The sequence below is a fragment of the Macadamia integrifolia genome, chromosome 9 (assembly GCF_013358625.1).
Source record: "Macadamia integrifolia cultivar HAES 741 chromosome 9, SCU_Mint_v3, whole genome shotgun sequence".
Lineage (NCBI taxonomy): Eukaryota > Viridiplantae > Streptophyta > Magnoliopsida > Proteales > Proteaceae > Macadamia > Macadamia integrifolia.
The window spans coordinates 24,793,083-24,814,428 of NC_056565.1; the positions used below are offsets into that span (position 1 = coordinate 24,793,083).

The following is a 21,346-nucleotide window of genomic DNA, read 5'->3' on the forward strand; positions in this document are numbered from 1 at the left end:
AAATGTTACAATTATTATAGTCAAGTACAAGTTTACAACCAAATTAAAACACCCCTATGAAACCGTTCCTCCAATTTGATGTCAGGACCAAATAGAGTTCTGGGAAGGCTCGAAACCGTTCCTCGCTTTTGGTGTTCCACCATTGCCAACAACTTGTTCCATACTTGTATGGAAATGATTTGGCAAGAAATCACAAAAAAACCAAGTTTCCACAAACCTTAGAATCAAAACCAGCAACATCAATTTGTTCAAAACTATACATTTTATATTTCAAAATGATACCAAGACTACACATATCTTGAATGCAGTTTGGTTTCAACATCTTGCAAAACCGAAATATTTTGCAAAATTTCGTCGAAACCTTGAATATTAGATAGATTGAGCCTGTCACTGAAGATATCCACAGTGTTCTTGTGATGATATCTTTTTGACCCATTACTTTTAATAGTTGATGCATGTAGTTGATGTATCATATCTGTAGTTTGATGTAGTTGATGTATCATATATGTAGTTTGAGGTATAAAATGTGGATTAGCCTAATTATCTGCTAACTTGTTGGGAAATTGGAGATTTATGAATCATATTTGGAAATCTGTTATATTAAGACATGGCTATTTTAACTTGTGCAAGATATCAGGGAACAGCGAGGTTGATGTTCAATTCATTTGGTTCTTCATTATGGATGATGCCATTCTCAAAGTATTGTAGGACAGATAATATATATTGGAAACGTTTTTTTGAGGGAAAAGGGGCAGCTCATCACACGTATCATTGTGATGAGATGGAGTTTCGGTTAAACTACTCTGGGTGGCCGACTGATATTATAAATATTGAGATCCCTGCAACCCAAGGTGCAGGTCTAGAGCCTTAAGCATCTCTCATTTGGCGACGTTATATTTTTTACCCAGTTCTATGAAACTCCTGTGGACTATCTCACATTTGCAGGTGCTGAAGCCTACCCGTCACTTTTAGAAATGTCACCGGCTAACCTGTCTAGCATGGAATGTGGCCTCCCTACTCAGTTGTCTTTTTCTGCTAGGGAAATATCTGATGGAACCTTCTTCAAAGCAATAGAGGATTATGATCCAGACAGCAAAAGGCTTATGTATCAACTAGAAAAGTGAGTATCATTCTTTTTGATACACTTATTACATAAAAAATCATGGATTTGAGTACTCTGGCATTCTAACAGTGGGAATTGTTTCTCACTCTCTTATTTTTTATACATGGCATTTTTCTAATTGCGATTATGGTGATATGGCGGCATATTTTTGTTGACAATAAGTATCTGTTTTTCAATATCACTCAATAAAACTTGGCAGAGCATGTGATGATTGTGTGGTTTATTTTATTTATACATGATGTTTGAAAATTCTCTTTCTGTAGAAGTAGGCTCTTGTCTTATAGTTTCTGTTGTTTGTTTGTGCACTTGTAACTTGGTGCCTGGATAGTCAAGTTAAGAAGAAAATATAAATCACAAGGATGCATTTATTGTAGGAAAAAATATGGTATAAAAGAGAAAGGTGCATGGTGGAAGGCAGTGAGAACCCCAAAAAACAAGCCTGCATTGGCTTCTCAGTTCTCACTACCTCTAGATGAAAAATCCCTGTCGACACCACCTTTGGCAGGTCCTTGGTGGATCTTCACTTCCAGGTGAATGAAAAGTTCATCTGAAGCCAGCTTATGCAGAAGATGACAAAACCAGTGCACCACAGTCGGTTCAGGGAGAACTAGATTTAATAAGAAACATGAAGAGGTTTTCTTCTTGGTTCAGTTGACTAGACTTGGTGAGAAGAGTCATATCTGTTAATGTTGTAATCCCTTATCTACTTTTTATCGCCCCACTGCCAATCTTATCCCTTAAATAGCTATAGGGAAAATTGCTACAATGTCAGTGTGCAGTTTCCCTCACATAATTTGTTTTTTCTCACCTATTCTGAAAATTTGGGCCCCATATGGATGATACCTTTTTCAGGACACCCATTATTGTGGCATGAAGATTCCTTCCCACACTGGCAGCCTTAGGGAATCCTCTCCCATAGCTATAACCTCCTCATGCATTATAGCTTAGCTTCGCAAGGCATAACTCTCAAATCTACTTTTACCTTCACCTAAGGGAACGTGTCTATCTGACAGTCTTGGTAGCTGTCTGCTCCACTTGAAAATCCTTTCCTTTTCTTTCCTTCCACAGTCACACTCACACTCCCAAAGATATGGGAAAAGCCACCATTGGTCAAAGCATTGTTCCCTTTTCACCAAAGAGGGGAAAAAGCCATTAGGTAGATATGTCCGCAACAGAATTGTCTTGTAAATAACTAAATATATTGAAACCAAGAAGGTTATTAGTTAACAACCAAATGCCTCTAGACAAGAGATATGTCTTGCTGGAGGAAACTCTTCAAGAAGAAAAAGAAAAGAAGATGCATGCTTTGTCAAAGACTCTGGAGTGGGGAATCAAACCTTATTGAGTTACAGTCCCATCACTTCTGGCCTTAAGGTATATCATCATAACTTTCCAAAAATCAATAATATTTGTGCCAGTGGGAAGTAATTCAATTTTCAATTATCTCTTCAATCAGTTCAATATCATGCGATTTGAGCATGTTATGGTCAATTTACTCAGGTTATGGCCTATGGGTTTGTGATGGAAAATACTATTTTGGGTCTTATAACTGTTTGCTTCCTTATTTGTGTTCATTGTGATCAGGCTGTTCCTCAATCTCCCCCCGCCCCCCTCCTCAATTTGGGTGATAATTTCCATTGTGTTATAGAATGATTCTGATGGTTTTATGTCTGGAGGGTTCCTTTTGATGTATTTTGTGTATCTAGGATACCTTATCATGTATATTGTATAGTTTTTCTTTTTCCAAAGGGAAAGAGAGAGATTGAACCAGCTGACTGAGGTGCCATAACACTGGACAAGAAAAAGAAAAGAAAAGAAAATGAACATAGACATGACACTGAAAAACTCAGTAAATAGGAACATCACTAACCCCAATTGAATAAATTGAAATGGCTATCCTATCCTCAAAGCCCAAAATACCCATGAACATGGTTGCAAGAACCATTCATTCTCCTTTTCTTCTGTATGCACCAACATATGGCAAATAGATTCATCCTTCAGCGATATGTCCTTGCCTTTTAGGCTATGACAGCTTTACAAATCTTCGAACAAACCTTAGACTAGATAGAATATAGAACTGTTCCAATTGTCAAGCAGTTGAGTTCATTTTGACTTCCTGCGCCCTGATCGTAGACCAACCTGTAGCAAATGAAAAGCACGTTGACCGAGTGGAAGCATCATAAAAAGTTGACTCATTGATTGGATGAAAGTCTCCCTGTCATTGACATAGAAATCGAGGGGGCTCGTCAGGGCCCAACATTGGGAAAGGGAGTAAAGAGAGAAAAGGTGAGGTAAGGAGTTTCAGCCCACAGGCGGCAATGCCAATGGCTGGAAAAGAGGTATTTTTTTATCCAGCTCCAGAGAGTATAATTGAAAATCCTATCAACACCCCGTTGTCTTTAATTTTGGTCAGTTCTCTATTGAGCTGAAGTTATCTGGGAACCCAATAGAACTGCATGGAACCATTCAAACTGACCTGAACTGTCTGAGCTGGAAAATTGGCTCCTTCGGTTCGGGATATATGATGTTAATGGCTGATTTGGAATGTTATTATTTAGAAGGAAATATATTTTTGAATTCTTGGCTAGTGGGCTATTAATAGGACCACAACTGTGGGTGTTAATGAAGATCCTTATTCATGGGCAATCATATTTTTAAAGGTTTAGAAACTTGCCTTAATGAATTGTATATCTAGTGAAAAATAATAGGTAAGTGGAATCCAGTGCTCAACGATAAAACAGCATATTAGTTGTCTTTTCAAAAAGACAAGACAGCCATAAATTAGTTGTCCATATGGCATAAGAAACATGCACATGTTGCTTTTTAACCTGGATTCATTCACGGTCTAACCCAGTTCAAACAGGGTCAAACCAATCTTAGTACATCTTCCAGTTTCCAGTTCTATACTTGGATCAGGTTTTGAAACATTGAGATCAAGACATGAAAAATCACCATCATTTGCATGTGACTTCTATATCAAAAGCTTCCTTATTCAGCCTTTCCATAGTAATCACACATGATCTCATCCATCAATATTTCTGTCATTGGCATTGTATTCATTTATATTGCAATTGGTGTTGTCATATCACCGAAAATTTCTTTTATGAAATATCACATGATGAATTGATGATGATATATGATGAATACGCCACAATCAGTGAATTAAAGCAGCTCTCCTTCACTCATTCACCGTAGACACATAGATGCCTCCGTCTAATAGTAACTATGTCATGACCCAAACCCAGATACAGGTGAAGGTACAGCCCTCGCGGGCGTTGATCAAATGATCCAAAACATTCACAAAAATTAGGCATATGAGAACTCGTAACAAATCAAGTCTCAACAAAAATAATCAACCATTGCTATAAATTTTAAGTACTCCTACTAGTGGCAACCCAAGATATGTCCCAGTTAAAATGCAAAATCTATATTATTAGAGTTTACCTTTAAAAGTCATCACAACACCCCTTTAAGAAATATAAACAAAACAAATTAATAAATCTTCAAGTCACCCTCGAAATCCGCTCTAAGCATACCTTCATCTGAAATATCTATGATGTTAAAATAATGGATTAAGCTCAATAGCTCAGTAAGGGAAAATCGTAAGAGCACATCACTGGGCAAACAATAAGACAAAAACAACGGTTAAATCAAACAGTTTTAGTTTCTCAAACCACACTTTTAATAAAACACGATCATTTAAAAATATCCCCTTTTATCACATTTTAGCCGGCATTGAGGGAAATAAGCTACTACCGCCCATAATACAAGAGGGAAACACGGCCCTCTCAATCACACGATCACACAATCACACTGTCGTCACCTCCTCTTTGACTAAATATACACCACTGCGCACAATGGGTATAAGTCCCGCGGCTCAACGAGACACCCCTTTCTGGTCTGGTACGGAGTGGGCTATTTACCCTCACACTTTCTCTTTTCACATTTTCTCTTTTATCACCTTTCATCAAATCACTTTCTTTAAAACACAAACATGGGTAAAATCTCCATGTAAGAATCAATATCAATATACATCACACTAATAATCACATATTAATCACTCTCATAAACTCATGTCGCACATAAACAATTCAAAAGGTACAAGCAAGCACATATCAATGATACAAGCATACCAAACATCACATCATACAATCAATCCACACACCTGTTGTGTAATCCCACTATAATCCACTTACCTCAATCAGCATGTCTCATACTTCCACCCTCTAAGCTCTGAATGCTAAAGTCAACCACAACCTGCAATTAACCACATCTCCCATTAATCTTCTAGTTCAAAATTAGTTCAAATACCTCACTTTCTCCTGAAAAGTCAGCCCCAAAAGTCAACCCTCCCTGACAGAGGACAAACTCTAGGAAACAATTCCCCTTAACACGTATTATCACCCTTCCGAAGATGAGAATGATCAGTTGAGTGATCAAGGAGTAATTAGAAAAACTACAATCTCAAAGTGTGACTTTCAGATTTCAGTAAATCTGAAATTACTCTCAATCCATTGGACAGATGGTCCCCAATTTCGAATTGAAACCTCCCCTAAAAGTATGCCCAAAAGTTAATGGTTTGATTTTAAATAATTAAGGAAAAACAAGTTCAGGTCTCCCAATTTTCCTCAATTTCATAGGTTTAAAAGTAACATACAAATCGAGAATCAGATTTCTCCCTGAGTGGATCGATTCTCTCTCTTTGGTAGGGGAACCAGTGGTAACAAAACATGGGTCTCTGTATAGCTAGATTTGAAGAAAAATCAAAGATCAAGATTTGGACAAGAATAGACACTTCTATAGATCCAACCAAGAATTAATGTTAGGGACCTTCGATAGGCCCCGAAAGAGAATCTATTACCCCTCTTATGCAGCCCAGAGAATCCCAAAAATATTTGCCATATCTGACCAACATAAGGTCCCAATATTTGGTTCCCAAGAAAATAATATTGGATTTGATCACATGGGTCCCATATTGGGTCTCAAGAAATAAACGATTAATTTAATTTGGGTCCCAAAAAGAATAATATATTTGGTCCCTATGAATTGAATCTCAGACCTTGATATGAAATATTATTACATTTGAGTCACACGGTTTGGGTCTTATATTGGGTCCCAAAAAAACCCTAAATCCTAAGAACAATTAGGGTCCCCAAAACCCTAAATACAAATGATTTGGGTTCCATATTGGGTCCCAAAAAGAATATTCATATGAAGAAACCGAGAAGCAGGCACCAAATTCCCCTTCCTCTCCTTTTCTTTCTTTCTTTCTTTCTTCCTCACAATTTTGCTTTCTTTCTTTCTTTCTCACGGTCCTTCTTTCTTTCTTTCTTTCTTTCTTTCTTTATAACCCAAGCCTCTTCTATCTCTTCATCCTTTCTTTCCTTTTTTTTTTCTTTTCTCCCCCTTTCACGTCTCTCTCCTCTCTCTTTTCTCCCTCATTCACATCTCTCTCTCCTCTCTCTCTTTTCTCCCTCTATTCCTTATCTCTCCTCAGTCACGTCTCTCTCTCTCCACACTCCCATGGTTCTACTCCCATGGTTCTCTCTCTCTACACACTCCCACAGTTCTACTCCCATGGTTCTCTCTAAATAGGGTGGGGTCCACAAAGTATGATTTAAAAATAAAAGAAAAGAATTAAATAACCCCCCCTTTACTTACTACTAACAAGAATCGAACCTAGGACCTCTAGATAGTCAAGGTACTAACCACTAGGCTAAGTTATTAAGTCATTAAAATAAAGCCTAACTTTAAATATTTAACAAAGTTTAGAAAATAACATAAAAAGATATATAATCTAAGGTTCCGAAATTTGGGGCATTACAAACTAGCTAGTTTTTTGGTCCTGAATCTTATTTGCAAATTGCTTTATGCATTTACATGCATTTTTTAGCGGAATTCATGGTCAAGGGTCACTCACATCAATTTCTTTATTAACTTTCTCTGTCCCTAACTCCCTATGGTTGGATATTCAAAAACCTGAATTTGATAAGTTGGACCCAACGTGCCATAGTCTAAATAGAGGCTTATATATGCAACAATTGTTCTACGTACAAAAACACGAGGTATCATATATGGGTTTGTATATTCATGTTTCAAATGTTTCAGTTCATGTGCAAGTGTTGAATTCCAAATCTGTTACAATGAGATAAGCTTGTACAACATGGATCAAAAGGGATTTTTTTAGATTTCTTATCTATGGTGTATTTACCTCCTATTGAATATTATGTTTTAGGACAAGTCTTGTCAAACTATCACCCCTCCCGACCCCCCCCCCCAAAAAAAAAAAAAAAAAAAAAGGAAAGAAAAGTATGAATCTTGGGTACCAGCTTATGCTTGGTAAAACTTTATGTTTCAGGTTGTATCAAGGAGATCCAGTGTTGAACCCACTTACACCCTGGGATAGACCTCCACTGAAGAACATATTTTGTATATATGGAGTAGATTTGAAGACTGAAGTAAAGTTTCTTTACTTGAATGACATTACTATTTTATTGGTTGTGACTGAGCCACTTTTAGATATTCAGGGACCCTAGTTTACCATATTTTCTCTTTTAAGTTCACGTACAACAAATGCTGAACTGGGGAATTTGTCTTTGTGTGTGTGTTTTTGGGAATCTAATGTTCCTTTAGAAAAGGGGGAAAAGCTAATATAACATTTTCTTCCTTTTGTTGCTTTTTTTAAATCTGTTTAAACATGGTACATGGGCCTCTCTTGTTTTAGACTAGATTATTTTTTCCTGGTCTTTTTTATGTCATTTTGATGTTGTAGGTTCATATATGAGGTACTTAATGGAATCCATTTCAATTTTTTTTTTCTTTTCTTTTGAATAATATTGTACCCAATACTTTAGCTTAAACGACATGAACACTACATGATCTTACTTTATCTCTTTCCACCCTGTGCAACCCAGTCCCTTTCTTGCCCCCATCCTCTTTTGGATGAATAAAAAATTCATTGACCAAGAAGAAAGAAAAAAGACATGCAACCCCCAAAAAGAGGGGGGGGGGGGGAGGGGAAAAACAGAAGAATCCACCCTCAAAGAGAGGTGGTCCTGATCACAGAGCTAGTAAGCTCCCAGGAAGTTACAATGTGACAATTTCTAAGGGAGGGAATACATGGGCCGGAGATATTTGCAATCTTAGACTTCACATGAAAGAAGATGGAGTTTCAAATCTTCCCAAGTGGCCTAAAGTTGGAGGTCCATTTCCTATGATTTCTATCCATTCAAATTTGGTTTGGAGTTGCAAAGAATGCTAGCGTGCCCACTGAATCACATATGGTCTTCCCTTGGAATGTCATATCCACCCAGATCCACTCCCTTTGAAAGGGGAGGATGCGCCTGCTAGAAGGCCAGCATTTGGACAACACCAAATTCCAAATGGAGGCTGAGACTGAGCAGTCAAAGAAGAGGTGATTGATGTATTCAAGATGGGCACTGTAGAGATGGCACAAGGAGAGGGCTGGAATTTCTCTGGATGAAGGAAGCTTACGTGGGCAGGCAATTTGTGAAGATCCCCCAAGCCATAAAACTTTGGCTTGGGATGTGATGTTTGAACCAAATGAGCCTATGCTATGGGGAGGAGGAGCCTTGGGCTCTAACAAAGTTCCAAGCTGACTTGGCACTGAAAATGCTAGAACTAGATGGGTTCCAAATAGGAAAATCCTGACTCCTCTGAGAAGTCCTGGTGATGGCCGATAAGGAATTCCAGACCTCAGCCAGCTGGGAATCATTGGGAACCAGAGGAGACCAGGAACCAATGGATATAATATCTACAACAAGAGCATGCTTTGGCAGCCTGGAGCTGTATTTGGCTCTGGGACTGATAATATGGGAAAGAACTCCCATAAGATGCCAATGGTCAAGCCACAAAAGAGTAGAGGAATCATCCACAATCTGAGAGGAGATAGCTATAGAGGCAAGAGACCTAGGAGAGAACATTTTGCACCAAACCCAAGAAGCATTTGAGGGAATCCTCACCGACCAGAAAGTGTCAGATTTGAGAATAGAAGAGTATACCCAATGAACCTAGATACTTTTCTTTTTAGAAACCAGATTCCATATAAGCTTGAGGATCCCCGCAGAGTTGACATCCTTTATACGTCTTAAACCCAATCCTCCAGATTTTGGGCGGCAAACAGAAGCCTAGCTGATTGGTCTAAGGAATTTGGAGCACTCGGTTCCTTTCCAAAGGAAGGAAGAAAAAATGGATTCGAGCTTTGAGGAGGTGAATTTTGGAAAGCCATATATACCAGACCAGTAGATGTAAGAGGCTCGCAGAACAGACCTAATAAGAGGGGACTGAGGCGTTTGAGGGTCTATCAGAGTGCCTTAGCGATAAGGAGGGCATAAGGTGTCGCCTTATTGACTAAAGCGTTCCTATGTAATTTTTTTTATAAAACCATTCTATTTGACTCAAATCCTAGTTGAATCCTACTACTCATATGCTAAATAAATATTAAAGGTTCATACTTCATACCAATGCAAGATATTCATCTTCATCAATCATCAATCATCAATCACCATTCATCAATCATCGTGATGATGATCATAACATATTAACATATAATATAAATACATCATTGTGAAACAAAATTATAAATAGAAAGAAAAGAAGACTTTAAATATACAAGCATTTATTACACTTACCTCTATGATGCCAACATGAGTGCCTAAGCCCTATGGATCCATTATATTTTATACTCCTATCAAAGAAGTAATTAAGAACTTAGAATTAAGACTGAATAGGATGAATTCTACGGAGTTCCAAAGCTAAAGCACCAGCGATGGTTGAAGGAAGGTTTTTTTTACCCAAACGGGAATCTGAAAATCCCTCTGAACTTGCATAAGAATGGAGAAATTAAGAGCTAATAATTTGAATCAATTATCAAGAAATGGGACATAAGGAAACTAGGAAAGGATCTCAATTCTCATTAACAGAAGCCTTTTCTCCTACCATAAAGGGAAACAATATGTAAGGCCCTACTTTGATCAGTCCCAATAATGTTAAACTGTTAGGAATGAGAAACACACAGTTGACGCAAGAGGAAAGAGAAACACACAGCGTCACTATCACGATAAGTTAAAAAAGAAGACACTATCTGCAGAATAAATTTCTGGAAAGCAGACATGGTGGAAGAACAGGAATCAGCTGTGTTTGAAAAACTGGTTCTTCTCACAGTAACTGCGTTTTGGCCCCAAACTGCACTACCAGAATTGCCCCTTTGTTTGAACACACCACCCACTTTTAGGACCAAAGGTTCAGGAATGAGGGAGATTAAACTCCCCTTCCTCTGTCCAGTCTACCACTCAAAACAGAGTATTACTAGTAAATACAGAAAATTTCAAACAACTGAGGAAGTATAGGAAGGAGAAATCGAATAAACAGAAGAAAAGAATTATGGGACAAGAAAAAAGAAGGGGAATAAAGGTAAGGGTGTGGAATGATTGTACTGCGTTAGCAAGTCTTACGACTCTCACAGTCTCACCATAGGTAAAAATAAAAAACTATTCACACTTAAGAGTCGTAAGACTATGATGAATAGATGAAGATGAAAGAAGTAAGGAAGAAGAGAGAGAAAGAAGAAGATAGAGAAAAAAAATTCTCACAAAGAAAATAAGAAAAATCAGAAAAATAAAAAAATAAACAACATACCTGGAGAGGAAGGAACCTTCATCGGAGGCCGCCGGAGAAGAATCGAAGGTGGAGGGACCGCTAGAGTGCTTCACTGTCGGCTATGGAGCGATTTGGGGTTTTGAGAGAATATCCTATTTTTTTGGTAGAGTTTTAAGTCATTAGCTTTTGATCCAGTGTATCTTATGTGCATCAAAATTTATGCACTAGCCAATCATGAAGTCTATTTTGGAATATTCATAAATCAGTTGTAAAAACAAATCTTTCTTAAAAAGCCCATAAGGCAGTCACCTTATAGCACCTTATAGCATAAGCCGATCGCCTTTCATACCCAACATAAAGCTCCTAGCGGGTCGCCTTTCATACCCAGCATAAGTTGGTCGCCTTACAAAGGTTAAGGCTTACTGCCTTAACCTCTCTCGAGCGCATTAACACCTTACCAGCGCCTTACTAGCTCCTTAATAACTATGCAGATCGAGCATTGGGGTGCAGTAATGAGTAGTTAGCCTTGCAGGGATCAAGGGAAAACCCAAGCACTTGACAGGGAGCTGGCCAAGGGAAAAAACTAGTCGACTCCAGGAAAGAAGCCTTATTATTATCAGAGACTCCAGCCAAGAAGATTAGAGATTTGCTAGGGTTGATGTGAAGACCCGACATGGAGGCAAACTGATTGAGGCAATGCATAATAGACTCCAAGGAAGATGCATTAGTCCTGGTGAAAAACATCAGATCGTCAACAAAAACCAGGTGGGTGATCTTGGCAGCCTTGCACTTAGGGATAGCAGAGATGAGGTGCTGGTCAGTAGCAATTTGCAGAGATCTAAAGAGGACTTCCATAGTAAGGCAAAAAATATAAGGAGACAGGGGGCATCCCTGGAGAATTCCCATAAAGGAGGAGAAGTACCCGGTCGGGCTATTATTCACTAAGACCGAGAAGTGAGGAGAGGCGATACATTGGTGTATCCAGTTGGAGAACATAGGCGGGAACCCCATCTTACTCAGAAATGAAAGAATCAAGTCCCATCTCTAGGAGTCAAAAGCCTTATGAATATTAATCTTCAAGAGGGCTACCGGAGAGTGGGATTTCCTATCAAATCCTCTAACAATCTCATGACATAAAAGGATGTTATCCCCAATACTCCTACCCGGGATAAAAGCCGATTGGTTGTCACTAGCCAGGGATTCCACCACAAGTTTGATCCTATTGGCAAGGATCTTGGCAATAAACTTATAGATGAGGTTGCACAGAGAGATTGGTCTGAAATCATTCATAGAGTCAGCTCCCTCTTTTGTGGAAATGAGACAGAGGAAGGTGTGACTGATCCCTTTGATTTGGCTAGGGTTGGAGAAGAAACTCTTGATAGACTTGATCAAATCCTCTTTGACAAGGTCCCAAGAGGAAGTAAAGAATCTCATACTGAACCCATCAAGGCCAGGAGCTTTACAAGCTTTATAAGAGAGGATAGCAGATGAAATTTCCTCATCAGAAGGGATGGCCATAAGAAAATTATTTAAGGTATCTGGGATGAATTTGTCAATGATGACACTAGGAATAGGGCAGGCCGGAAAGGCATCAAAGCAGAAGAGCTTCTTGAAGAAGTCAACTACCTATTTAATCTCATCCACTTTGGAGATTTGGGTGCCATCAGAGGTGTATAGCTTTTGGATGGAGTTGAAGTTGTTTTTGGCTTTCAAAGAGCGATCGAAGTAGGCTGAGTTTGAGTCCCCCAGTTTCAACCAATTAATCATGGACTTTTTCAAAAGACTTTGGACAAGCAGGGTGGAAAGATTTACAGATCTAGTTTTTTCAAGATCAGCTAGAGAAGTGTTTAGGTGATCCATCTAGAGCTGGATCTGAATGGAAGCGAGCTCGTTCCTGCAATCTATAACAAGAGAGGAGATATTCCCAAAGGAATTAGTATTCCTGGCTTTGAGGGCCTCTTTCACATTCCGAAGCTTTCTGGAAAAGCAATAAAAAATGTCGTAAAAATTTAAAGGGCTTGGGGCCAAAAGAGGTGTAGGGATGAACCAGGAGGGAATGGGGACTGTCGTAAAAAATGTCTGGGGGCTCAAAAGAAGCATAGGAAGAAGGGAAGGTAGTGAGCCAAGCTTCATTCACTAGAACTCTATCCAGTTTGCAAGCAATGCGGGCATTGCCTGATCTCTTATTATTCCAAGAGAATTTGATGCCAGACCATCTGAGATCATCCACTGCAATGTCATCAATACATTCATTACAAGCATCAAGGTTGGCATCATTTAGAGAGCCCCCACCCTGTTTTTAATGGTTGAACCTTACACAATTAAAATCCCCACAAATCCCCCAAGGGCTGGATCCAATTTGGCCGACAATAAGACGAAGATCATTCCATAAAATTTCGCTCTTATCCAAACGATTTGAGGCATAGATGACAATGAGTATAAAAAAGTAGCTGCAGGCAGAATTTGAGATACGGAGATGGAGAAACTGGTGGGAAGAAGAGGATAGAGTTACTACAACCTTGGAAGGATCCTAGAGGATGCAAATACGATCATTCGGATGACAGGAGTGGTTGGAGAAGGACCAACTTGGAGCGATGGAGGAAATAATTTGACTGATGGAGGCAACTTTCACATGCGTTTTAAGCAAATAGCAAAAGGAAGGACGAAGGCCACGTAAAAGAAGGTGGACAAAGGTATGCTTCTGGGGAGAATTCAGGCCCCGGAGGTTCCAAATAAGTCCTTAAGACTAGTTTGGAAGGGGCAACAATTGTTCTTGGGAAGAGGAACAGGGTAAACCAAAGGTGGGGCGAGACTTATTCCGCCGCTAATAGGATCGGGGAGGAGGGGAGATGGAAAGATGGTCTGGAACAGATGAAATGATGGACTTAGTAGTGGACACGATCCTTGGGAGTGCCTGGTATTAGCCGAAGACTTGGGCTTGGCAGAGGACAAGTTAGGCTTGTGCTTGGGATATCAAGCCCTTGCCGGTGAAGATTCCGCCATCTAGTAGCTCTACGGCCTCTCACCGAGTGTAAGGGAGTGGACATCACAACCTTCACCTCCGCCTCCGCCTCCGCCTCAGGAATTTTTCTCTGGGGAGTAAAGGGCCGACAGGAACAAGAGTCTCCAACCTATAAATATTTGGCTCAAGGTTCTTTAGGGAGCAGGTAGAGGTATCATGCCCAAAGATGTTACAAATAAGGCACTGCAGAGGTTTCCATTCATAAGGCACGGCTTACTGGAAGCAGAAATCATCAACATCCTGGACCAAGATGGAGGGGAGAGCTGCATTAGCCGGAACTTCAATGTAGATATGTGTGTAGGCCAGTCTCTCTTTTCTATTGGTTCTAGCATTGGAGTAGATGGGAACGTCGAGGACCGAACCAATGGCGCTCAGGCCATCAGAACACCAAAAGTGAGGAGGCTGGGTAAAGAAATCTAAATGGGATGGGGGAGAAGTCGACATGATTTAGGACTAGCTTCCTATGTGGCTATGCCACGGCCGGAGAAAAATTGGTTTGCGCCTGACAAGCCAAGGTCTGCCTTCCAAGCAACCCACAGAGTCAAAGATCATCAGAGAATTTGAACAAGAGGTGCCTATGGTCCAAAAGGAAGGTATCCACAGTACAAGCCAAGGTTCGAAATCATGTTTCGTTTCGGTGTTTCAGTGGGTTCAGAAACTAAAGCTTCGTTTTGTTTCGTTTCGGCGGAATTTTGGCTGAAATGTTGTATTTTTTCTGTTTGTTTCGGTTGACTATTTCGGTGGTCTAATGGCCATATTTTGACCTGAAACTTGGTGGGTAACTTATTTTAAGTTTAATAAACATGCTTAGAACATAAAAATGCAAAAATATTAGGACATGACATTGTTTTAAAGTTACACCTTTGTTTGGCAGCAACTGTCGAACTGTTCTGAAAATTTTATCTGGTTTTGGAGAAAGAACTTTACATTTCCTAAGATTTGAATGTGTAGATGTTGTAGGAATCCAATGGAAGTCAAAATGTGTGATGATGTGGCTAATTAGAGGCTTGTTGGAGACTTAAGAGTTATTTTCCTTCAAAATATGCAAATGGAACCAAAACCACCGAGATAGGCAAGACAGAGTCGAAATTTAGACTGAAATACCAAAATTTCGACCGAGATATGGTATTTATAACACAAGGAATGTACCGAGATAGGCGAGATATCGAAATGATACTGAAATTTCGACCGAAATTTTATACAAATGTTATTTCGGGCCTTATTTCGTTTCGGCAAAAAAAAAAGAAAAAACTGAAATTTCGGCGAGACTTCAAATCATGGTATTAGCAGGGCGTTATTGCTCAAGCAAAGAGGATTTAACCAGATGAAAAGGAGGGCGTTGGCCAAGGAAGTGCCCAATAAGAGAGCTCTACCCGCGAGAAGCTTCGGATTCGAGTAATCCTTTAGGACAAATGGCAGTCACTGAGTCTCACAGAATGGAAGGAGGACAAAATGGAGTGGGAGGCCTTCAGCAGGGGTGGAGGTGGAGGGCTTGAAGTGGGCGTTCTAGGAAATCTCCAATAGGGGGGGAGAGAGGTGAGTCAGGGAAGATGGGAGAAGTAGGGTGGACCAGGGGAGGGGGGCCGAATGCACCTCGTTGGAGAGGAAAGCCATGATTGGAGATGGAAGTGCTAATCAGCCATAATTAATGGAAGGGTTCCGTTGCTCTGAGAGAATAAAACAGAATAAAGAGATAGAAGTTAGAGCCCAGTGTAGCCAAAACGTGTGTTGATCAAGGATTAAAGTATCTGTATTGGTCGGCATATCGGCTGGCTAAATTTAAGATGCGTATCAAAGGGTATCGTATTGTATCGGAAATACGCTAAAGATACGCACGTAAATGGATAAGAAACACATTTTCATGCACTTGCATAAAAAAAAAAAAAAAAACTATGTACAACATGTATCATGCATATAAACACTAAAATGGAGAACACTATAGTGAAAGAAGTGTATTCAATTGAAACTGTTCAAGAGGATGAGGTTTTTTACATGTAGTAATATTCTATTGTCAAATTTCTAAGAAATTGTAAAATCTATGAATAAATTAATGCAATAATTCATGTTTGATGCAATGTTTTAGTTTGTTTTAGCAGTGATGAGGTTGGGTAATGTGGTTTTATCGGTGTTGGGTATTTTTCAATATGTTGGTGTTGCCTAGTTTATCTAGAGTTTCTTGTCCTGCTATGTTGGAGGGTTTGCAATATGGTGGTCATGGTGGTGAGTCCTCTATGTTTTTGCATCGTCTTCCCACAGGATCCCTTATCTCCTCGAGCTTTGTTAGACTGTCTCTATATTCTCTGTTTCCATGTTTCTAATGCAAATTTTTTTGCTGTAATGGAAAAAATAAGGAAAAATAGTTAATGTTCATATTTTCAGAAAAAGATTCGTAGGCCCTATGGTCCTATTGCACCGCATTTCTCTCTTTAGTTTTTGTTGGTGTACACTGTTGTCTGCCCTTCGTTTCAGCTCGGAATTTTGATATACGTGGTTGTAGCATGGTATCAGAGCCAAGAGGTTGGGTGTTCAATTCCTAGTAAGTGTCAAGAGTGTGTTGTTGTGCCCTGCGCCTTGTTCCCTTGATGCCACGTGTTGGTGTCACGTGCAAAATTGTGTGGTGTGGGCCTACACATGCCGGGGGGTGTTGATATACACTATTGTGTGCCTTTCCTAACAGTGTTCACATTGGTTTTCCTTTATTTATACAGTAAACCCATATATTTATTTGGCGAATTATTATTATCACAAGGGTCGTTTATTTTCCCAAATGTCACAAGGCATCTATTCTGCCACGTGGATAGATAATGTGTCATTCCGACTGTTGGATAGAGTCTAATGGTCTAGATTAGTCACATGCCAAATTTTAGAGTCTATTTTCAATCAAATACCGCCCTTTTTGGCACACATCCCGTCCATGTCCATCAATGTGTACCAAGCACTTTCCTAACTCTTGAGTCGGAAACTGGGAATAGACAGTTTAAATAAAAAAAAAAAAAATTGTAAAAATAGATGGCTCAGATTTATCATGTGATTTTCAGAAATATCACCTTCCATTGTTACATGGAAAACTTCCCTATTTATTTTCTTATTTAGTTAGGCCCTCTTTGGTATTTTCTTTTTTATTTTTGCCTCAAAAATCGTTTCTGGCTGCATTTGGTATTGTTTATGAAGCCTATTTCTATTTAAAAAATATTAAAAAATACAAAAATAAAAAAGAACTTGAAATCCATTTATGGTTTTTCAATGAAAACTATTTGCAGTTGTTTTTGCGCTAAAGATTAATGAGCACATGTTTATACCTCCCAAAATCCAGGGTAAAAATGTCATTTTGTTCTAGTTTAAGAAAAATAAGTAGAAATTCATATCTCCATCACTACCCCTCAACCGCTGGCACATTTGTTCTCCTCCTTGCAAATCCATCACTTCCGGCGATGGAGGTTATTGCTGACGATTGTCTAGCAACAGCCGATCCCCACTTCCATTCTTTTCTTCTCCTTCCATCAATCGAATGCAGTTTTTTTTTTTTACAAGGATATTTTCTGCAGGTATTCAGATCTACAAGTAGAAGAGAAGAGGACCGACCAGCTGCCCACTAGCCGTGACCACCCGCATGTAGCAGCCATGGGTGTTGGCCCTTGAGGGCTGGCCGGAGCAGCCTGCCTTGGGGCTATTTGCGGTTTCAGATTTGAGCAGATCAGATTTTCAGATCTGAAATCATTTGAGAAAAAAAAAAGAAAGAGAGAGAGATGAGAAGGGTGAACAAAAAGGAGGAGGAGAAGGGAGAGGGAGGATGAGAGGGAAAGAAGTTGTAGCAAACCACAAAAGAGAAAGTGGAGAAAGGGAGTTATGAGGAAGATAGGTGAAGGGGACATCTCTTCACTCATTTATTTAAAAACCCATTTTACGCATAGGGATACCAAATCTATTTCTCACAAAAAACCATTTTTGTCAAGTAATTACCAAACCATTTTTATGTTTTGATAAAAAATGGTTTTCATTACTGCTTTTTGTTAAATAGACAAAAATCAAAAAGAAAAATGATACCAAAGAGGGCCTTAGATGCTTGTTAACATTTGTTAACATTTCCTTTAGTGTCATTGTGCCTAACTTTTTCTCATTCAATTGTTGGGAAATTGCCTTCTATATCTATTTAATTGTTGCTTGAAGATTATGCATAAAAAGTTATCGTACTGAGAACTTTCTTTCTTCACATGAATTGCCAAATTGGGGACTGCCAAAACTCGTAAGTAGGCGAATTTCCTATGTAAACATACTGTTATACATGTTCCTGAAGGCTGTAGAGTGATTTCATAATTCTTGAATGCAATCTCAGTGAGAACTCTTTTAGTCAATCAAAAGCAAAGACACTAATTGGTATTTGGATGGCAAAGACTAAAGACCTGATGTAACTTTGAATAGTTGCTGGAATCAAATTTCAAAAATTTACCTAGACATCTTCTTCATAAACTCCAGTATTGATTTTGCACTGTATTTACCTTTTGAGGACAACAAAAACTATTTTGTGTGTTTTTGTTGTTGATGTTAGTTTTGCATTTAATTGGATATTTATTGTATCTTGGCTATTGGGAAAACAGGTAGGTTACTATTTTGCACCAAGTGGCAAACCATATCCTGATAACTGGATCATAACTGATATTGTGTATGAGACTGAAGGAGCCCTTTTCTCAAGGCAAGTCAATTTTTTTTTTCCCTCTCTATTTTGATTGCTGAAGGAAAATCCAATTGAACTCTGATAATTATAAGTATGGTATTTCCTGTATGATATGAGTATTGATTTCTCTTTCCAATCTTTCTTCTTTCTTGTCCTCCTGATGTACCAGACATATTCCCCACAACTTCTCCCCCCCACCCCCCAAAAAAAAAAAAAAAAAAAACTCCCCCAACCCTCTTCACATCAAGTGGTTGAAGCAATTTTCTGTTTCTTGTATGGGGGATAATGAGAGAAACACCAAACACTATCATAGGACAGGAAAAAAAAATGACACTAATGCTTCTTAGAAATGAGTACCTATTTTTAAAATTTAAAACCTTTACTAAATGTGGACTTAACATTGATGCAGTACCAAGGGTTTACATAAGGAGAACCAAGACCAAGGTCGACCCAAGTGGCTGATTGGGTCGACCCAGATCTGGTCCAAGTCGGCCCACGATTTGGGCTGCTGATGGGGTTACTAATTAGTCATTTAGTTAGTAATTTAGTTTCTATTTTGAAGTCTTAAATTAGTTTCTAATTTTCAGTCATAAGACTTTCCATTTTGTAAGTTTCTATTTTCAGACTTAGTAACTAGTTGAGTTTCTAATTTTTAGTTTCCTATTTCAGTTTTTGGAAACTAAAGTTAGTTTCTATTTCATGTAACCCCTATCACTATTATAAATAAAGCTATGGCTCTTTTAATGAGCCACGATTTTTACAAACTACATGGCTGCTGCTGCTGTTTTCTCTGCAAGAGAATTTCTTGTGTCTGATCAAGGTATTGGGTTTGGTGTTTGATCCAAGCGACTCTTTGCGGCGAGAAGTCCAGGAGGCTTTCTTCAAGTTTCTTATCCTCTTTCAAGTTTATATTCAAGGAGTACTGCTGTCTAACACTGCTATACGGACCAGGTATTTAAAAGTCTAATTCTGCCCAGAATCTCCTTAGTTTTCACCCTGTGACCTGAAGTACTTCCAGCCCTTGGTTTGAGCTGTAATTTTGATTGAATTATCCACCCATCAAGGGCCTCCTTCGATCCAAATATCAGGTCATTCTGACCTGTGGTTCATGAGATACAAGAAATTTCCACTTTCTTGTCCTGTAGTGCTATCGGTTCTCATTTCAGACCTAAAACAGAGTTCAATTAGTTGGAGTTGCTTGTTGTTGATTATCTGAAGACTGATCATGTTTGTTGAATGATATTTGGACTTAGTTCTGTTTCTTAGCTATCCTATCTAGATAGCTATATTCTGATCTCAGAATCCCTGATTTCTGGACTCGACAGACTTGATTCCTAGTTCTGGTTTTAATCAGATTTGACCTGTGCCACTGTTATGCCTTCACCATGGGTTGTTCTTTGGTTTAAAAGTTCTTGCAGATTGAGACTTGGTTAGACCCTTAACCTAGTCTGCATTAAGTGGTATCAAAGTATGGCTGGGAACAACACCCCTATCCTAGCTTCTTTTATGGAGATGCTACAGACTATGAGGACTGAGATGAAGGCTGAAGAGCAAACCTTACGGACTGAATTGAAGGCTGAATTGGATGCCAGGTTGTTGAATGAAGAGACCCCACCCCAACAGCCTACTGGTAGTTCACGTACAACACCCGAAGTGGACACTCCAATGAATGTGGTTACTCAGTTGACTAATAGGAGAGCAAACCCTAATCTGAGAACACCACAGAGGGTTCCGGTGGCACAACCTACTTTTGAAGAGCATGTAAGAGGATACTTTGAGACTGAGCGTCCCGTGCAACAAAGGTATTCTGGAGATTCACAGAAGGTCAAGCTCGATCTGAAGGAGTTTGATGGGAGATATGACCCCCAATTGTTCTATGATTGGGTAGTGGCACTAGATGACTATTTTGACTATTATGAGTTACTTGAAGAACGGAAGATGAAACTAGCTCGTGCTAAGCTAGTTAGGGCTGCTCGTGAGTGGTGGAGGACCTATGAGCTAGAGTTGGAAGACCGTGGTAGAGAACCTACTAGTTGGGAAGAGATGAAGCTTGAGTTATCAGATAAATACTTGCCACACAACTTCAGAGCTCGCATACAAGACCAGTTGAACTCTCTTCGTCAAGGGTCTATGACTGTTGCCGAGTACATGAACAAGTTTGACGCACTTTATTCTCGTACAGGCATAAGAGAGAATGAAAGGCAACTGTTATCTCGGTTTCGACTGGGATTGCGAGTTGAAATCAATAGGGGTATCAGAGTTGTTGAAGTGCACTCAGTGAGGGATTGTTTTGACAAGGCCCTACGAGCAGAGGAGCTTCTAGCACAGCCAGTTAGAAGGTTTGGTTTCCAAGTTAGGGAGGTAAAGAAGAATTTTCCATCCACTAAACCTAGTAACTCAGCACCTCCAAAATCCACTTTTCCTCCACGAGCTGATCATAAAGGAAAGGCACCCATGACAGGTAGTAATAAGGTACAGTGTTTCCATTGTCAAGAGATAGGACATTTTGCTAAGTCTTGTCGGCATAAGCAGAGGGTTAATGCAGTAGCTGAGGTTGAAGACTCCAATGAGGAGGATGAGTCAGCTCTTTATCCCTACCCATTAGATGATGATGATGATGGTGGATATGACTGATATGGAAAACACTAATGAGGATGATACCCAGGGAATAAATATTGTTACTCGCATATTGGTGGCTGAAACCAAAGGAGAGGATTGGCGACGTAACTGCATATTCTACAGCCGTATGAAGTCAGGTGAGCATACTTGTCAGATTATCATTGATAGTGGCAGTTGTGTCAACGTTGTTTCTGAAGCCTTTGTGAAGAAAGCAACCTTGAAAGCTGACCCACATCCTCAGCCTTATAAGGTATCCTTGCTGAATGGCAATACTTTAGAGGTCAATAAGAGG

At 39.3% G+C, this 21,346-nt stretch overlaps 1 protein-coding gene across 3 annotated transcripts in view; it reads left to right on the plus strand.

Moving 5' to 3' along the window:
* LOC122088084 (phospholipid--sterol O-acyltransferase) overlaps nt 1-21,346 on the plus strand; it is a 94,522-nt gene that overhangs the window by 16,434 nt on the left and 56,742 nt on the right. For all 3 annotated transcript variants that reach the window (XR_006142968.1, XM_042657228.1, XM_042657229.1), the window contains exons 6-9: nt 638-851; nt 946-1,120; nt 7,482-7,581; nt 18,359-18,453. Coding sequence is in view for 2 of the 3 variants with exons in the window: in XM_042657228.1 (XP_042513162.1) it covers nt 638-851; nt 946-1,120; nt 7,482-7,581; nt 18,359-18,453 (584 nt within the window). In the remaining variant the exon portion in view is untranslated. The remainder of the gene's footprint in view (nt 1-637; nt 852-945; nt 1,121-7,481; nt 7,582-18,358; nt 18,454-21,346) is intronic.